The 19,130-nt window shown below is 36.5% G+C and overlaps 1 protein-coding gene across 1 annotated transcript in view; it reads right to left on the bottom strand.

The window, feature by feature from the left end:
• VPS13A (vacuolar protein sorting 13 homolog A) overlaps window positions 1-19,130 on the bottom strand; it is a 102,317-nt gene continuing 83,187 nt past the window's right edge. The window contains exons 63-72 of the mRNA XM_054397481.1: window positions 18,371-18,484; window positions 17,306-17,381; window positions 17,036-17,199; window positions 16,671-16,716; window positions 16,296-16,419; window positions 14,728-14,842; window positions 5,059-5,144; window positions 4,305-4,428; window positions 2,699-2,773; window positions 1-878 (exon numbers count right to left, since the gene is read on the bottom strand). Coding sequence (XP_054253456.1) covers window positions 828-878; window positions 2,699-2,773; window positions 4,305-4,428; window positions 5,059-5,144; window positions 14,728-14,842; window positions 16,296-16,419; window positions 16,671-16,716; window positions 17,036-17,199; window positions 17,306-17,381; window positions 18,371-18,484 — 975 coding nt within the window. The 3' untranslated portion in view covers window positions 1-827. The remainder of the gene's footprint in view (window positions 879-2,698; window positions 2,774-4,304; window positions 4,429-5,058; window positions 5,145-14,727; window positions 14,843-16,295; window positions 16,420-16,670; window positions 16,717-17,035; window positions 17,200-17,305; window positions 17,382-18,370; window positions 18,485-19,130) is intronic.

Here is a 19,130-nt window from a genome sequence, read left to right as displayed (position 1 = left end):
ACACGATACTGTGTTTATCCAAGGCATTTATTTTTGGTATGCAACAGTGCACTTATAACCCCATAGACTCCTTGAATGGCAATAATGTTAATAACATTTTTTAAAATAATATGCTTTAATTATTATTTCTAGTGCAGCAATATATTAATTCTCCCCATTATGCATTTTTGTAAACAGTTATATTTTCTGTGAATATTGACAGAGGTGCTGCAATGTTTCCTTTTAAAAAAGATTGTAATAAAAGTGGTATTGTTTTTTAATTCATTGTCACCTGGTCCATTCATGTACAAAAAGAAAATAGTATTGTTAAATGAGCAGTCATTCCTGTGATCATCTAAATTAGACCAGAGGGTTAGTAGCCTCCTCCATAGAATTTGAGTTGTAATACCAGTGACTATTAAGTTAACATTTTCTTTACTAAACAAATCTGTATTTCAGCACAGCCTCACATCATATGAAAACTGAAGACGGAGTATTGACTTTCAGAATCAAATGAAAATATTTGCTCCAAATAGCATCCTAGGGATTATTCCAGAGTTCAACTTCAGCATGAACTGTAACAGTAAAATAAATTCCTTTTACACTGTATTTATAAAAAATGAAATCTGGAGTTCTTGCATTAAAACAAGCCAAAACTTGGCAGAATATTTTTGATCACTGCATTGTTTTTTTAACTTATCTATTTTTGTGATATAGCTATAGACCACCATGACCATAACAAATAATTTAATTGCTTTTGTTGCTGATATTCAAGTAGTTCTGCTTGTTAGAGAGGAACTTAAAGGTAGCTGTTAAGTGTTCTTTGCATCTTGGTGCTTTTCCATTCCTCACAATTTCGGCTGATTCTCTCTCGCTTCTTCCAGTTTAGAAAGAATCCACTGTGTGAGAGAAAAGGCAAAAATAAAAACATTTCCTTGGCAAAAACCATACAATGACACTGAAAAATCAGATTGGGTTGGCCAGACACTTCACTACCTAGTCTCTTCCTAACTGAATTTTAACACAGTGCTCAGAATCCTACTATAGTTTATAAACCTATACCCCTGATCTTCTGATACATAAAGGTACCAATGTAAGTATCAATATCTGACATTGAACACAACAGGTAATCAAATTGGTTAGGCTGGTTTTCTGGGTCTGCATTTCATAGAATCATAGAATCAGTCAGGGTTGGAAGGGACCACAAGGATCATCCAGTTCCAACCCCCCCTGCCATGGGCAGGGACACCTCATACTAGATCAGGCTAATCAGAGCCTCATCCAGCCTGGCTGCAAACACCTCCAGGGATGGGGCCTCAACCACCTCCCTGGACAAACCATTCCAGGCTCTCACCACTCTCATGGGGAAGAACTTCTTCCTCACTTCCAGCCTGAATCTCCCCACTTCCAGCTTTATTCCATTCCCCCTAGTCCTATCACTACCTGATAGCCTAAAAAGTCCCTCCCCAGCTTTCCTGTAGGCCCCCTTCAGATACTGGAAGGCCACAAGAAGGTCACCTCGGAGCCTTCTCTTCTCCAGACTGAACAGCCCCAACTCTTTCAGTCTGTCCTCATAGGAGAGGTGCTCCAGCCCTCTGATCATCCTGGTGGCCCTTCTCTGGACACGTTCCAGCATGTCCATATCCCTCTTGGAATAGGGGCTCCAGAACTGGACACAGTACTCCAGGTGGGGTCTCATCAGAGCTGAGTAAAGGGGGAGAATCACCTCCCTTGACCTGCTGGCCACACTCCTCTTGATGCAGCCCAGGATCTGGTTGGCTTTCTGGGCTGCAAGTGCACATTCACAGCTCATGTTGAGCTTCTCACCTACCTGCCTCCCCAAGTCCCTCTCCTCAGGGCTGCTTTCCAGCCAGTCACTGCCCAGCCTGTATCTGTGCTTGGGATCTCCTTGACCCAGATGCAGGACCTTGCACTTTGTCTTGTTGAACCTCATGAGGTTGGCTTGTGCCCACCTCTCCAGCCTGTCAAGGTCCCTCATGTTTACATGGGGAGATGCAGCTCTCACAGACTATGATCCCAGGTTACCATATCCCACGGGTGTGAATATATACAACACTAATTTATTGTTTTTGAAAGTAATTAGTCATGTTAATAAAGACAATAGAGAACTTTCACAACCTGCTTACCTCGTAATTCTGGTAGCAGACATGAACCACTCATATCATCTGTTATTCACTGACCCACTCGTATCATATATTATTCAGTGATGTCAAAATGAACAGATCATACAGAATATGCACATAATAGTAGTAGTAATACCACATATCAAATAAACTATTTCTGCTTCTTTTAGGGACTTCCTTCATTCTTCAACCAAAACTGTATCTTGAGGAACAGAGGAATGCCAATCCACCCCTCCAAAATAGAACTAAGGGTGATTTATAAATATTGTTTATTTTATTAAAATGACCTATTTTAATTCACATTCTTGATTGTTTAGGTTTTAATAGTAGTAGTGCTAACTTAGCTGTTTGACAGCTATAATTCCAAAGATTTATGTAAGGAAAACTTTCATTTTGGAATTGCATATTTTTGAAATTCAGTATTGAATAAATCATCAGCATTTCCATCTGTGCAATGGCTATGTGGAAATACTGAATCTTAAATATATATTTTTTTTTAGGCTAAGAATGCTTCACTTTTTAAGCCAAATTTAGCACAGTATAATTTTAATAGTTTAATAGTAATTTGACTTTACCTTAGCATCCTCTGGACTTTTAAAATTAATAATTTTTCCAAATTCTTTGGCATGGAACACAGACTTAACTCGTTCCTGAAAAACCAAAACATAACAAGAAAACAAACACCCAATAATTAAAAACTGAAGATAGTTTCTTCAAACATTACAACTCAGAAGTTACTGACTATTAAAGCAGCTATATGGTTCAGACAGTCACATGTACCCATTACGCTAATCGAAGTATCTTCACATCATATGCACACACCCCGAGAAACTTCTCTTTCTGCATCCAACCAGAGTAGAGTGGGAAACTCTAGCAATGACAGACTTCCCTTTTTACCATGGAAACCCTGGAGACGGGACTATAAAAGTGTGTAGGAATGGAAGGCAGATAATAGAGTATGTGGGTTAACAAAATCCAGTACTCCACAAGGTTCAAATTTTTCATTCTTCTTGAAGCGACTACCTGGGTGGACATCCCATCAATATTGACTTGCAAGTAGTGTTACTAGGTAGTGCAAATAGCAACTTAGGCTTCAGAAACTGAAGATAAGCAATGCTTTACAAAATACAGTTTTCAACTATAGACTTCAGTAAAGAACACACTGCAGACACGTGAATGGACACTGACATAACTGCTGCATAGGGGTAAAGATAGATATGTTAGTCAGTATGGTCTGTAATGGTAAAAGTTCACTTGCAGTCAGAAATCCAGTTTGGAGGATTTCAAACCAATATGGCTCTGCCTTTCATGCTTGCTGCAACAGCTGAAGAATTGAATGACTCTGTACCCTGTCAAGACTGTCCTGATAATCAAGATGTGTTAATTACATACATGAAGCTCATTAAAACCAGAAGCAAAACAGAACAGTGGCAGGTACATTTATCAACTGATATTAAATTCAGTTAGCATCTCAACAAGAATCTAGGAATTATTTTTTTGTAAAGGAACCTTGGCTCTGTAATTACACTCAGACATTAGTGCTCATCTTTCTCCTTAAGTCTTGCACCAGTTTACCAGGGAAAGTAAGTTTTAGTACTTTTGAAAGGAAAAATTGCAACTGACAGTAACATTCTTCAGCTTGCATTGACAAGGATAAGCACATGTCATTAGCACATGTTCTTATAAATACTTACTTCTTATAAATACTTACTAATACCTTGTAATACTTTTGAAGAATTGGATTACTAGTGAATGGAACAAAACCACCAAACTTTCAAGCACAGCATGTGCAAATGTATTGCTGTGATAGTGCAATCTTTGGATTGCAAGAAGGCAAAAGTCCAAAAATTGATGTATTTCCCCAGTCCATAATGAAAATACCCTGCAATCTTCTTAGTTTTGTTGTATCACCATTTTCCAAGCTATGAATACAGCACAAACTGGAATCTCACAACCAGAGGTTCTATGCTCAAAGAATAATCTGTAAGCATCAAGTCACCATTCTGCTTAGAACAGTCAGAAGCTAGTTATCTGAGGAGTTGGCCCCTGCCAAATTTCAATTCCCTTCTCTGAATGCATCTCAACTAGATGAGAGGTCAAGAATTCAAAGGAAAGGGAACAGGAGTTCAAAGCTGAATCAATAGTAACACAAAGAGAAACCAAAACATTAGGTTAACATACCTTGGCTTCAATGCGTAATCTTCTGCCATCAATGATGAATGGTTCTTTGGTAAATTCATCATAAGTGTATTGCCATTCACATGTCAGCTGTCCAAATGTCCCTTTTGTCACAAATAACACACCACTAGGAACCAGAAATTAAAATTAGTATCTTTAAAATTAACGTAGAAATAGTTACAAGTTACCCTAGCTCTGGTGAAGTACTCCTTGTTCCAAAATAGTTTTCATCTAATAATATGTAACAACCATACAGCATAATCTCCACAAAGCGTGATTTTGAACCTCCTTCTTATTGAAAAGACTGTGTTTATGAGCAAAGCCCTAACACTACTGTTAGCTGTACTTACACAAAAAGTTGTACAGACTTAAGAAGGATCCCTGACAGTCTACTGAGTAAGACATTACTGACTGTTCCTGTATTACTCTTTTTTCAATATGCTAATTTGTAAGTCAACCCCAATTTCATTGACATCAGTCTTATCTAAATTTATAACAAATTTCCTCATTTAAAGAAATCATAAAACCAACGTTCCTTTTCTCTCCTTAAATATAGAAATTACTACGACACTCAACACACTGCTGTGCTGAACAGTGCCATTGCAGAACAAAATTAACAGCACACTGAGCATGCTTTCCCCATTGTTTTTATCTACATCCATGACAGACATGTCCAAGCACAGTTCAACAATTATTAGGGCATGAACATTTTGATGATAGTTTTGAGAACTTATTATTCAGAGTCAAAACTCTTTACCTTTTCGTAACCATTAACAGGTCTGTAGTGTTGACCATAGCATGTGCAATGTATCTGAGTTTTGCAAATCTTCCATTTTCAATTTTCTAAGAGAGATAAAAGTTTTATAGCTTTGAATATGCTGGTATAAATTAATGTACTAATTCTGTACTAAAAATACATTTATGCTCCAAAAGGCTAACTTATAGCAAAGCACATAGCATATGCTTTAAAATAACAGGATGCTTTTATGAAGTCAGACTATGACTAAAAGATCTGTGACAGCTAATGTGCATTATTACATATAATTATTCAGTTGCTGTTAATGCTGATATGCAAATAAAAATCAATCCTCACCACAACTGGCAAGGAACAATGTAATTTCTCAGAATGTTCCAGGACTCACTTGTTTTTAGCATGCCTAACTTCAGCTAATACAGGTCTGGCATGACAAAAAAAGTAAGGATTAATTTCCTCAAGTCACCTCCAAAACATTACTCTTTTTACTTAATATTTTCCTACAATTGTTATTAATATTCTTTTAATGTAGAATGAATTTTAAATATGATTGACAGCAGATGAGTATAACATGACTTGGCAACCACATGATTTTTGACTTTCTGAGCCATGAGTGACTAAATCAGGGATGAAATTAAGACTACTGCATTTTAGTTGGAATAGCAACATGACTGCTTGCATACTTCCTATCTGTTACAAACTGGAAGGTAAAACAGGTTAGTATAAACCAGTATGATTCATAAAACTTAGCTACAAACATTCTGCTTCAGATGTATGCTAATATTAAAAACATGTAGTTTAGTTCTCAATGCACTTCAAATAGCAAAATCGTTTCATGAATATTTCTCACCACTGTAAAATGATAAAATATGTTTAATAAGACATACCCTACAACTTCAAATTTTGCTGCAAGGATAACTCCACCTGCCCAAATAGACTTCTTAAATTATGCCTTCCCTCAAAGATGCTGGCTCTTCAGTAACTAAAATACAAGAATTATTTGAGTAACAGGTTTCAAAAAAGTGAGCTTTCCAGAAAGCTCTCAGAAATTTTGGACTATTTCTGTCAGCTCTGTTGGGCTACAAAAATCATAGCTCTTGAACATGTACCTACTTACTTAAGTCACTGCTTGAATTTATTTTTGCAAGAGCTAGTCTTAGGGGCAGGATGAATACAGCAAAAACAATGGCATTAAAAATGAGAAATTAAGGCCATGGGAAACAGATAATTTTCTTATTGTTATTAATGATTGAAACTTATTCAAGCCTTATCAAGGGGTTGCCATGCCTCTGATTTGAATCCATTCATTCCCTCTCACATTTAAGTCCAAGTGCCTACTGCGTAACTAACTAAGCAAAAAATCCTCTCTTCAGTTAGCTTCTCATAAGGTTCAACAAGAACAAGTGCAGGGTTCTGCACTTGGGCTGGAACAATCCTCACTAGCAAGACAGGCTGGGAAATGAGGTGACAGAAAGCAACCCTGTGGAATAGGACTTGGGGGTGCTGATGAACGACACACTGGACATTAGCAGACAGTGTGTGCTTGCAGCCCAGAAGGCAAACTGCATCCTGGGCTGCATCAAAAGATGTGTTGCCAGCAGATTGAGTGAGATGATTCTGCCACTTTGCTCTGGTGAGATCTCACCTGAGTACTGCATCCAGCTCTGGAGCCCTCAGTATAGGAAGGACATTGACCTGACAGAGCAGGTCCAGAGGAGGGCCACAAGAATGATCAGGGGGCTGAAAAAACCTCTGCTATGAAGACAGGCTGAGGATGCTGGGGTTGTTCAGCCTGGAGGAGACTCAGGGGAGACCTAATAGTGGCCTCCCAGTACCTGAAGGGGGCCTACAAAATGGAGGGAAAGAGACTGTTTACAAAGACCTGTAGTGATCAGATGAGATCAAATGGCTTCAAATTAGAGAAGAGCAGATTTGGATTGGATGTTAGGAAAAAGTTCTTTACTATGAGGGTAGTGGAACACTAGAACAGGTTGCCTGGGAGGGTGGTTGGGGCCCCATCCCTGGAGATGCTCTAAGTGAAGCTCTACAGCACTCTGGGCAACCTGATCTAGTTGAAGATGCCCCTGCTCACTGCAGATGGGGATGGACTAGATGACCTTTAGAGTTCCCTTCCAACCCAGACCATTCTGTGATTCTGTGATCCTTCTAGTTACAGTTTTTAAAAGTATTACTAGTATGTGTGACACGAAAGTCACAATGTTTGATATCCTTTTTGAACTCAACTGAAAGCACATGTAAAAAAGAATACTGTAAAGACCATTACTACTTAAAAAGTGGTTATAAAACTGATAACCTGAACACCAAGAGAGAAGGTTAAGTTGAAGTTTTCAACTGGATTTTAGATTGTCAGTCTTTCCTTATCAACTGATTACTTTCCAAAGGGGGGAATTCTGAAGGCAACTCACTGTTGATGCTAGAAACTCCAAGATTCCATGTATCATTCAACTCAAATGATGTGACTTCTTCAAAAACTATAAAACTGCTACTTTAAGCATCCTAGCCTCGTATAATTACATCACGTCCTCTTCACAGGAACACTTAATAATTCTAAACAGTACTCTATTCACTCATTATATCCAGCTTGAACGTGTGCGAAAAAAAGATAGAAAAAAATATAAAATACAACCTTCCCCCCCAAAAATGTAAAATACTGCTTTTGCTGCCATGCGCAATTCTCTCTACATCTTTTATCAAAGAGAACAGATCTTTAATTGCCTACTCCCTCATTCCAGTTGTCTTAATGTGCAAGTCACTCCCAAAGCTTTTGTCTTGAATTCCACGTTCCATTCAGTTATGCTGAACAGTAACTCTGAAATCAGCATGGTTTTGTTCAACAGAAATTTGTGGTCAAAGATAACATTTCAGTTTAAGGCCACAGTATGCTGGCCAGTAGCTTTCTTTTGGAACACAGTTTCTACTTCACAACAGAATTATCATTTCCCTGTGCTGATTGGCAGAATTACCTTGGTCGATTTTTGATCTAAATGCCAAGAGAATTAATTTGATGATCGGAATGGTTAAATCCTACTGATCTGCTCTTTTATTATGATGACCACATCTAGATGTTCTTTTTATTTCCTGCATTGGCTTGTAGCATCTGTAATCAGAAGAGAAATGAAAAAATATTTCCATTTTCTTTTCTGTATTATCTGTGAGCAAACAAGCTGCTGTATATTTTGCCTATGACACTTAGTTTTTACCTGCTTTTCCTCCACAGACAAGCATTCACACTTCAAGCACAAACAAGCTAAAATAAAACTGACTCACACAAGTTAACACATGAGTCTGAAATATACCTAAGACTTCTGTTTGACGATTTATGTGCTAAGGATCATGCTTTTTTCCTTTAACTCAATTGAAGCTTTTCCAAAGCAGGATGGAGAATCACAGAATCACAGAATGTTAGGAAGGGACCTCTAGAGATCATTGAGTCCAACCCTTCTGCCGAAGCAGGATCACCTAGGCTGCACAGGCGAGTTTTGAAAGACTTCAGAGGAGATGCCACAACCTCTCTGGGCAGCCTATTCTAGTGCTCCATCACCCTCACCAGGAAGAAGGGTCTCCTCCTGTTGAGGTGGAACCTCCTGTGTTCCAGCTTGTACCCACTGTGTTCCTTGTCCTATCACTGGGCATAACCGAAAAGAGTCTATGACCTTCATCCTGACACCCACTCCTCAGGTATTTATACATGGCTGTAACTCAATTAAGGTAGCAGGAAGCTAGATGGCATGCATGAATGGATGCCTGGTAAGAGTCAGTGCACTGTTGAATAAAATGAAGTTATTTTGAACTGGGGAAAATAATTTGTCCCTGTAATTTTACGATTTGAGCCCAGTCCCAAGGTCTGTGAAGGAAGGAGGGAAGAGTATAGCACACTTTTCTCGCTCTGCAGATGTTCTTCGTGGCAGACTGAAGTAGTACTGAGAAACGAGAGTCCATCCAACCCCATTTCAACACTGATCAGAAGCTTACCTCACGACAAAAAAGGATCACCGAATTGAAAGCTGAACACCTCCAATACAGTAGGACACAGGATTGAAGCACAGCTTTGAAGGATTGTCTTCTCTACAAGCTTACATCCACTGCAGCATAGTTGGGCAGCAACTTTACCTAACATCATTAAAAGGCCCTCACAAGCTCATACATTATAGAGGCAAATTAAACATAAAAAAGGTTTTGCATTAATTTTGGGTTTGGGCAGGCTATGACAGAGAAATCTCCACTGATTTCAGGGTACAAGTGTCAATGACCTATGTTTGTAAGCCTGAAACTAGCCCATCTTTCACCTTTATTCACTGACAGGAAGACCAGTGACTTCTGGCAGGTCTATAGCTTCTAAAAATGACTAACAACAAAGGTATATAAACACTATTAAATGATGCCAGAAACTGCCTCTAGTATCTCTCTGCACTAACTGAACTTGACAGAATCTCTTGAGAAAACAAAAAGACCAAAGAGCCCTGGATCAAAAGGGAAGTACTAGGTAACATTAAAGATAAAAAGAGCATGGTCAACTTTTAGCCTCAACAAGGAGGAAGCCTATAAATTCAAGTTACCATTACACGAGTCACTAAAAGTTAACACTTGGGAATGGCTGAATCATCAACTTGATCTGTAGCTGAGAGCAGAAAGAAAACTTGGCAACCTGAGCTGAAAAGATGGTACTCAGTCCTTTTCACTAGCAGTACTGGACTTAGAAATTTGATTCACCAGTGAAAAAAGCAAGATGAAAAACAACCATGCAGCAAAAAATTAAACTATTAAAATACATTAAACTGAAGGAGGAGGGGGAAAAAAAAAGATGGACTGAAAAAAAGGACGGTTAATATGTTACTTTAAATCCCTAAATAAAATAAACACAAACTGGGCGGTTTTTTGCATTTTTGGTGCCTTACAAGATTATCACTTTCAGCTACTTAGCTATTATACGTTTGACAGGTTTTTGTTCCAGGACTTAACAAATAAATTAAATATTGATATCCCAGGTGAAACAAATTCTGTTATTCTAAACCCAAATAATTTCTTCTTTCAATGTACATTCAGAAGATGCTCAATTCAGTACAGAAACAAATAAAATACTTTTACAAAATGACTACATTTTTATTAGTATGAAAACTTCAAAACCAGAAATACATTCCATGAAATAGACAAATTACTCTAGGGCATATAATCACATTTGCCAGCTATACTTGCAATTTTTTTTTTTTACTGTTTTGGTGGGGTGTTTTTTTGTTTGTTTGGTCACTCTTGTTTTTAAGTAGTTAGGATTCTACAGCCCTTCAATCAAGTGAGTAAGAAATAACTCTTTTTAATTATATTGCCATAGAATTTGAAGTAGTGATACCTGACCCAGAAGCACTACCATTCATGCTAAATTTTACTTTTACATTCTGTAATGATTTGTGGCATTCTAAGTTAAAAAAAACTTGAAGTTACCACAAGGTGATAGGAAAAAAAAATATTGTTTCTAAAACCCCAAATTCTTATTTAAGCAGGGGTGATTTTTCAGTCAAAAAATTATTACACTTCTTTCTAAATATTTTTTTGAACGAGGGAAACATATGTTGTGTCATAAACTGATACTCATTGCCTTGTAAGACAGATCAAAACAAAAGTCTTACAGGCTAAAAAAGGAATCTGTAAGAGGACAAAACAGAAAATGTCAGGTAACAAACAAAAATTTCCCAAACCTTTCCATAAAATTATGCCTAACGATTTCATCAGCTTCTGGGGATGATATGTTTTCAGGATTGAATATCAAAATTATTTCCTATATTCGTGAAAGAAATACTTGAAATCCATTTGTACCTGAAGTATTCAAAATTCCTCCCACATTGTTTCAAGCAGTAACCCCTTGCAATACAGTCTTCCATCTACTTTGCCAAGACATCTTTCTGAGACAACAGCATTTCCAAATAAACAGCAATACATTATCTGTAGAAATCTTAAGTACCAACAGCTTCAGCTAAAACAAGGTCTGAAGTTGAGTTTGTCCCTTCTTTTATGTGGGAGATTACAGGCATCTATTCCTTGGCTCACTGCCCATGAGAGCAGACTGTACAGCAGCTTTTGAAGGTCATCGAGCCAGAACAAGTGGTCTTACTGAATTTAATGGCTCTTCCTTCAGAATTCTGACAGCTAGAAGACAATAGACAATGAAGGACATGGCACTCACTTTGGTAAATACATAAATATTTAAGCAGCTCTTATTGCTTTAGAGCAATTCTAATTCTTCAGATGTTGGCAGAAGAATTAATTCTTGCTACAGTACTTATTGATAGGTAAATACCTATTGCAATATGTCTTTAAAATGCAATACAAACATCTAAATTTAGCAATACACCAAAACAAAGAATGAGAGAACCCTGCAAGCATTCTTGTGAATACAGAATAACTTTTAAAGAAACAAGTAACTTGTAATGCTGTATTGTATAAATAACCATGCAGATTTATAGTGGTTCACTGATGGATTCCGCCCCCACCTTTGTCTAGGTGTAGAAAAGGATAAATACTTTTGCATGTTACAGATGTTTTACTACACAGAGCTTTGCATGTGTACTGTCATTTTACCAGCTGTCCAGGATTTTGTATAACATTTAGTTCTGGAGTAGACTTTTTACTTTGTTGTTGTTGTTGCTTTGAAAAAAAAGATATTTATTTAAGAACCAAATTAATATGGCTACAAACAAAAAAAAAATGGTTACTTCACACATTTAAGGATTCCACAGGATACACAAAATAAGTATTTAAGAATTACGGAAAAAAATTAGTTAAAATTTAAAAGTTTATGTGAAACGGTCCTTTGTAAATATATGTATTTTATCATTTAAATACTTTTATAGTCCATTTCATGCTTTTACACAGTCTAGTTCCAAGAAACGTGAGAAACAATGTTGGAACAGAACAGATGAATCCATTTTAGATCTACTTTAGACTTGTTTATTGTTAAAAAGAAAAGCAGACAAAATACTTTTTAAATACGAAATCAATAAACAGTCAAACAGCATTTTAACAAAACTAATGACTGTACAACTCAGTAAAGTTTTACTAAACACATTTAAAAGCATTCATCTAGCAAATTGTAAATAAAACCTGTCACCTGTCAAACACAGTTTCAGAAACATTAAATACACTTCATAGAAACATATCTGGAAATAAATGTCATGGTATTACTATTTCTTTGTATTATTTAATACTATTTTCAACTAATGTCCAGTTTTAGCTATAAAACTACTTTTGTTTTATTTTTTGCTCTTTCACCTAGCACTTATCATCACACAGTTTATTTCCCCACAGATTTTTTTGCACAGATTTAGAGGTAAGAATTTAGTATAAGACAACTCCACTTTCTCAATGGGAATTATAGCAGCAACATTTAAAACTTAGAGCTCAAAAGAATGTGACAAAGGCCATGAATATCTGTTCCAGTCCGTATCATCCTAACTGTCATTATCATCATCACTACTACTGTGAGTCTTAGTCCATTCCCTGTAGGCCTGTCTTTTCTGAAAGCATGGTAAGGAAAGAAGTAAGGAAAAAAGAAAGCAAAAGTATTAGTTTAGAAATATTAACTTCTCCAGCAAATTTGCAAAATAAAATCCCAGAAAACAAAGAAAATAATCACATCCTAGCTTAGGACACAGCTTGAGAACATTAAATCACCTATATCCTATGTCTTCTAGTTAGCATATAAAATGTCTAAATTACAAGAAAGTTTTATTCCAATCTAACCCAGTAATCTGTTGAAATGCTACAACACAGTGGGGCACCAGACCTGTACATACAGAAATAACACAAAAAGGGAGAATAATCTTTTTCACCTTGTAAGAAAGTATTACACTATTCAAACTGCTTCAGCTAGGGGAAATATAATACACTGAACCTCATGTAAAACAAGTATCTCTAGTACCAGAAATATTAAGAATCAAAAACATTAGAACACTTGAGGGTAAAACAAGATTAAGACATCAAGCATATTAGTCAGAAATGTCAGAAGAAAAAAAAAAAGAGGTAATTCATTATTATCTGACTTGACCATCTACAGGGAAAACTACAGCCCTGTTTGGGGCTTTGAAAAAAATGTTTCTTTGAGAGCAGTTTTGCCTTAGAATCTTCAGTACTGAAAGCTAATTTGAAACATACAATTTTCCAGCCTTAGCTACTCTCCAATAGTAGTTGCCACCTCAACATATGGCAAGAGCTACACAAGTCAATAACTTTTTGCTTTTTTAAGTTGGATAATGGAAGATGGTGGTACTATACTCAACAATAATACAGAGAAAAATTAGAATTAGATGTTACATTGCTGAGTTTTAGTGGTTTCTCAGAAAAAAACTAAAATGTAAAGATACAAACACTTGAAGCAAGAGCACTGCAAATTCACTAGCTAAGTCTGCACAGTAGAGCTGACCGATAGCTTGCTAGCATTTGTTTCAGTGATATACTAGAAAACAGAAAAAGGGATGTTTTAGAATTAATTTTCTTACCAAAAGAGGAGAAAGACTTAACAATAAGCCTATTCCATTCAGCAGTATGTTTTAGTTAAGGTAGCTTATAAAAGGAGATCTGTAACAGTAGCTTTAAACTGGAGAGCATGTGTAAAAACTACCTCATTAGAAGAAAGGAAGACATGCTAATTGTTATTGAAGAACTTTCACAGTCTGCTGAACCAAATCACCAGTGAATGTTAGGACAAACATAGATGAGATGCCTCCAACAGGACAACCATTTTATACCAGAAAATAAAAGACACACTAATGAAATGCAGAAGAAACAGAAACAACAACCATACTGGAACTCAACATGAAACAAAACAGCTGTGGCTCTTCTTAAAATAGTAAAAAAAAATAAAACAAACCTCACCAAAGGCTACTTCACTCTTATCTACTTCTCCAAAAAGGTTATTTCTGTATGACTTCTCCAACAGACCACTGGGAAACTGTGAGTCTTTCAATGTGTATTTTAAAAAGTGTTTACATTCATGCAATCAGTAACTACTTTTTTTTCTTCCATTTGAATATTTCTAAAATGCAGCTTTCATTCTAACAGAGAAAAAAAATCAAAACTTTCTAAGCAAAGTAACAGCTGAACTTATTTGGTTGATACCTGACTCAAATTTGCCTAAATGGCAGCTGAATTATTAAATAATAGCTGCTGATCAGAATGGTCCTCAAGTAAACAGTATTCCACTTCAAAACTGTTCACATGCTTTCACTGGCTGTAGAATGACATATATAGAGCTACCTTAAGTGTATTTAAAACACTGATTTACATAAAATTTAGATTTAAAAATCACTGCTTACAATGCTGTTTTCAATCACTTTCAATTATAAAGTGATTGAAAACATATATTTGTGTTTATCATCATTGTTCATAAAAAATAAAAATTAAAGACATAAACCTTCCAAAATGCTCTGTATCTTGAGCAAACCTCTACAGATACACTGGTACAAACTATGGTGTCTTTCTCAAAAGCTCTATCACAGAAACTGATTCAACAATATGGTCACAATCCTAAGAAAGTAAATGAAACTTCTTGAATATTTAGTCAGTAGTTGGTAGGGAATTTAAGAAATGGAAAATTCTGTTAAAAATTCATTTCAGCATTTGAGTTATTAAAATTTATGTCAAATTATCTTTCATTGTCTTCACCTGTAACATCTGACTTCCAGTTCCATCTCTTAATCTGTAAGGTCTAATAACTCCATCTTCACTGAAGAAGCGGGGTGGGCGCAGGCTTATCACATCTTCTGACGAATCTGCAACTCTGACAATAAAGTAGCAAATTTAAGGTATGTGTCAGTATCTATACTCAGCTATAATTATGTTGGAAAGGTTCTAAATTATTTCAAATGAAAACTGAATTCAAGTACAACTGTTTTGCGTATGTATCAATACCAAGTGGATTCTCTATCAAATGCTACCAGATTTTACTCAGAAATACATTTCAGAGAATGGTTATTGGAAAAGTAGTTGGCACAGGGCAGCACACACCTGCAAAACTTAGTGTCTAAGTACTGTACTTCAAAAAATGCAAAATTAAAGAGATCCATGCCATACAGAACTTTTTCAAAACTTTTCTTGCATTGCTGTGCTAAAGAACTTTGTGGAAAAGAGAGACTGTCAACCTTATTGCACCAAAAGTTCTCCAGCTCACTAAGAAGAACAGAGCCATTAAATAACTGTATTCAGGTGAAGCTACTAAATTCTCCCTCAAAACGCTTTCTCCTACTTTACATATTACAGTGTGAGATTATCTACAGCAATGGGCTTATTAACATGAGACTATCTTAGTATTCAATATGCTGTCCTAAAAGTTCTCAGACTGAACATCCAGTACATGTCCTGGCATGACCTAGTAGTCTTGGAATTCATCTCATAGTGGTAACAACACGAAAAGTAATTTTAATACAGCTGAGAAGTCCTTTTTGCCAGTATATTTGAGGTAAACAGTCAGCAAACTAAGAAAGATTTGTTGTGTTACAAAAGTTGTGTTATTTAAACGAGTTAACCATGAGCCAGCAGTGTGTTCTTGAGGCCAAGAAGCCCTGGAGGGCATTAAGACTATGATCAGCAAGTCGAGGGAGGTTCTCTTATCCCTCTATTCTACTCTGGTGAGGACGTATCCAGAGTATTGTATTAATTTCTGGGTTTCCCAGTTCAACAGACACAGAACTACTGAAGCTAGTCTAATGGTGGACTACAAAGATGATTACAGGACTGGAACATCTGTCTTATGAAGAGAGGCTGAGAGACTTTGGAGAAGAGATCACTGAGAGGGGGGTCTTATGAATGCTTATAAATACTAAAAGGACAGATGGCACCAGTCTCCTTGCAGTAGTGCCCACTGATAGGACAAGGGGCAATGGGTGGAAGGTCCTTCTCTACAGAGACTTTCAAAATCCACCTGGACACATTCCTGTGCACCCTGATCTAGGTGAAACTGCTTTAGCAAGGTGGTAGGACTAGATGATCTCGAGATCCCTTCCAAACCCTGCCATTCTGTGATTCTGTGAAATGCTATCAACTGTGCGTTTTTTAAGAGCCTCCTCTTTATTACATAAATAACAATATAGGAAAGTTTTTTTTCCCTAGCTCATCTATATTAATGACAAAATTGAGAGATCCAGAAACACTGATGCGGAAGTGATACAAAGACACAACATACTACTGCCACTACTATTGACTGTTTCATGACACAACTCAGTCTTCATACTTACTTTTTAATACCCTGAAAAGTGCTGCTTGCCATGTCTATGATTCCTCCAGTGGGCCTGGCTACTGCTCCCACTAAGCCTTTTCCAACACCTTTAAAAAACCCAGCTGCTCCTTCTTTCTGAGCTCCTAAAAGGATTAAGATTCAATATAAATTGTTACAGACCACTAAGTTTTTCTTACAATCTTAGCAAACTTTATTACCATGTAATTACATTATTTAATATCCCCCCTCCACACAAAGTTCAGATAAACAACGCTGATACAAAAAGCCAGTAGGAAGTTTTGATACAAATCTTTGTAACTCAAGGTTTATAATGTCTCATCAAATATTAAAAATGTATCATGAACTGTTAATGGATCAGAAGACGTAAACTTACCTCTTATTGGTTTTGTAACTATTCCTGTTATGCCACTGACAAAACCCTAACAAAAGAAACAAGAGACATCACAAATATATATGCTTTCATATTGTATCTTTGTTTTGTTTTACGTTTTTCTTACTACTTCCTTGCTGAATAGGCTCAAAGTACATGTTGCAGCATTCCAAAATTCACTCCAAGTTAAAAGAGGCACCTGATTCACTGTTCCTTGTATATTTTTTCTTTAAAATTACCACTCAATTGTGTCCTTGTATTTGCAAAACCAGAATTAACTGCTCTCTAGTGACTACAGCAGCCTCTATATTTGTTACTTTTGCCTGAATAAAATTCACTAATCGTTTCATAACTATTTTCCTTCTTACAGAAACTAATCCTTTTCCACCACGAGTGATACCCTCTCTCAGACCAGTGGGCTGTTTATTCATGGCTTCTCTCCTTTTCTGCTGGTAATCCTCATCCATAGTTATTGCAGCTACTCCTTTTGCCATAGCACCAGTGATTCTTGATGCAGCACCTGCCAATCCACCTAGCGGAACATTAAACAAAGTAAAATTCCAATGCAATTTACATCTGTAAATATCACCTATACTTCTTACTATTAGGTATGCAACCATGAAAACACTGAAACTTACCAACAGCTCCCCCTACTAGTGCTTTAAGTCCTAGTGCCATTCCTTCTATAAATTCCTCAGGACCCTGGATGGCTCCCTAGGGGCAAAATAGAATCCATTTATGTTTTATGACAGCAACAAACACTATTCTCCACAGGCTGTTTCCAGGTGAAGACAAGATGAGAAGACTCTTACTGCAAAAGGTGAAAGCATTTCTTGTGAAAGCATCTTTGCAAAAAGCCAAAAGCACTAAGCACTAGCAAAGCACTACTCACAAGCGACGCAAAAGCACTAAGCACAAGCAAAGCAAAGCCCCTACTGTGTTACATAGTCAACTTATATACTTTTCTAATACAGAGCTGTCACATTCCAGCTGGCTATTCATTCACTGACATGGGTCCAGGCAAAGCAGACAATAGGTTAATACTGACAAACAAGCTTCTCAACACATGCAGTCAACTTCTGCCTAGTCTTTCTCTTCAGTTACAAGGTGTTTACGTTCTTTCCAATTCAAAGACAAAACATAGCCCTCTCGAAAATTGTTCAAAGGTTGCTATCTTCCTAGAATGTTAAGCTTCAAATAACATGACCTACATATTTTTTCAAATCTTAAGTTTTTTCCAGGAATTTATATATAACAAAGTGAAAAAGAGCGTAAGTCCAAGTGATGAAGTGTGAAAGTGCCCACAGGTGCACCTGTGGAAGACTATTTTAAAATAAAAATTCATTCCCTGAAGTCTGTCTATGTTAAGGCAAATTGAAAACAAAACAAGCAACAAAAAACAACAACAAAAAAAATCAACCAAACACCACCCCCCCCCCAAATCCTACAAACCAAACAAACCAAAGAGTAGATTTACTTTGAAATAAAAAACGTTAAGGAGCAATCTTTTGTGAACTAAGTTAAATGGACTACTCTCCTTTGTTTCTCACTTGGGTTTTCCAGTAACCTGCCTGACACTTTCAATTTAAATTTTCCAATCTAAATTTGAAATCAAAAAAGCTATTAATACATATGTGTTTTCAGTACAATTCATATCTATCTTCTTATACTTCATTTAATAAGAAGGCAGCAGAGAATTTTACCTGGTAAGGTTCATAGAAGAATGCTTCAACTCCTTCAGACAGGCCTCTGATGAATCCAAATGGATTACCCAAGACATCAAGGCCAAGAATAAGAACATACATCTGTTTAATAGCCTAAAATATAAATAGTTATTAGCAAAAATATTTCAGCTACACTAAAAGAAGGACAGAAAAATATAGCATACTCAAATAAAAAAAAAAAGTGCAAGTAATGTGATCTAAAATTATTTTAATATGATTTTGGATGATTTTAAACCCTCAAAATTATTTGGAAAAGTAGAAGTAGCTGTATTAAAAAGGACCTTACACTGAGTAAACATATTAATTCATGCAAATTAATGCTACTTCTGACAAGCATTTCACAAATAACTGACATTAATGTTCTCGAGGTTTCACATAGATAACTCACTGCCCAATCAGAAACCCCCACAGGTAGGCTTTTTCTCCTAGAAGATGGACAAAGCACTAAATCAACAGGTCCAAAGAATCATCATAAAATGACTTATCAATGATGGATGAATAGAAGAGAATTAATTCCTCTACACAAAAGAGCATCTGCCCAATTGTCTCTACTGGATGACAGGACCTCAATAGTACACAAAGGTCAAAAAGGACCTTCATATTCTACTAATGCCCAAGAAAAAGCATTAGTATTTCAGTACTCTGCAGAACTGCATTGTGTTTGCTTCTACCATCCATTCCTGCAAGTTTTGTTATTCATACTACCTTTCCTCTAGTCATAATTTAGAAATAGTACCTC

The sequence above is a fragment of the Indicator indicator genome, chromosome Z, assembly GCF_027791375.1.
Source record: "Indicator indicator isolate 239-I01 chromosome Z, UM_Iind_1.1, whole genome shotgun sequence".
NCBI lineage: Eukaryota > Metazoa > Chordata > Aves > Piciformes > Indicatoridae > Indicator > Indicator indicator.
This window is presented reverse-complemented; position numbering and strand designations above follow the sequence as displayed.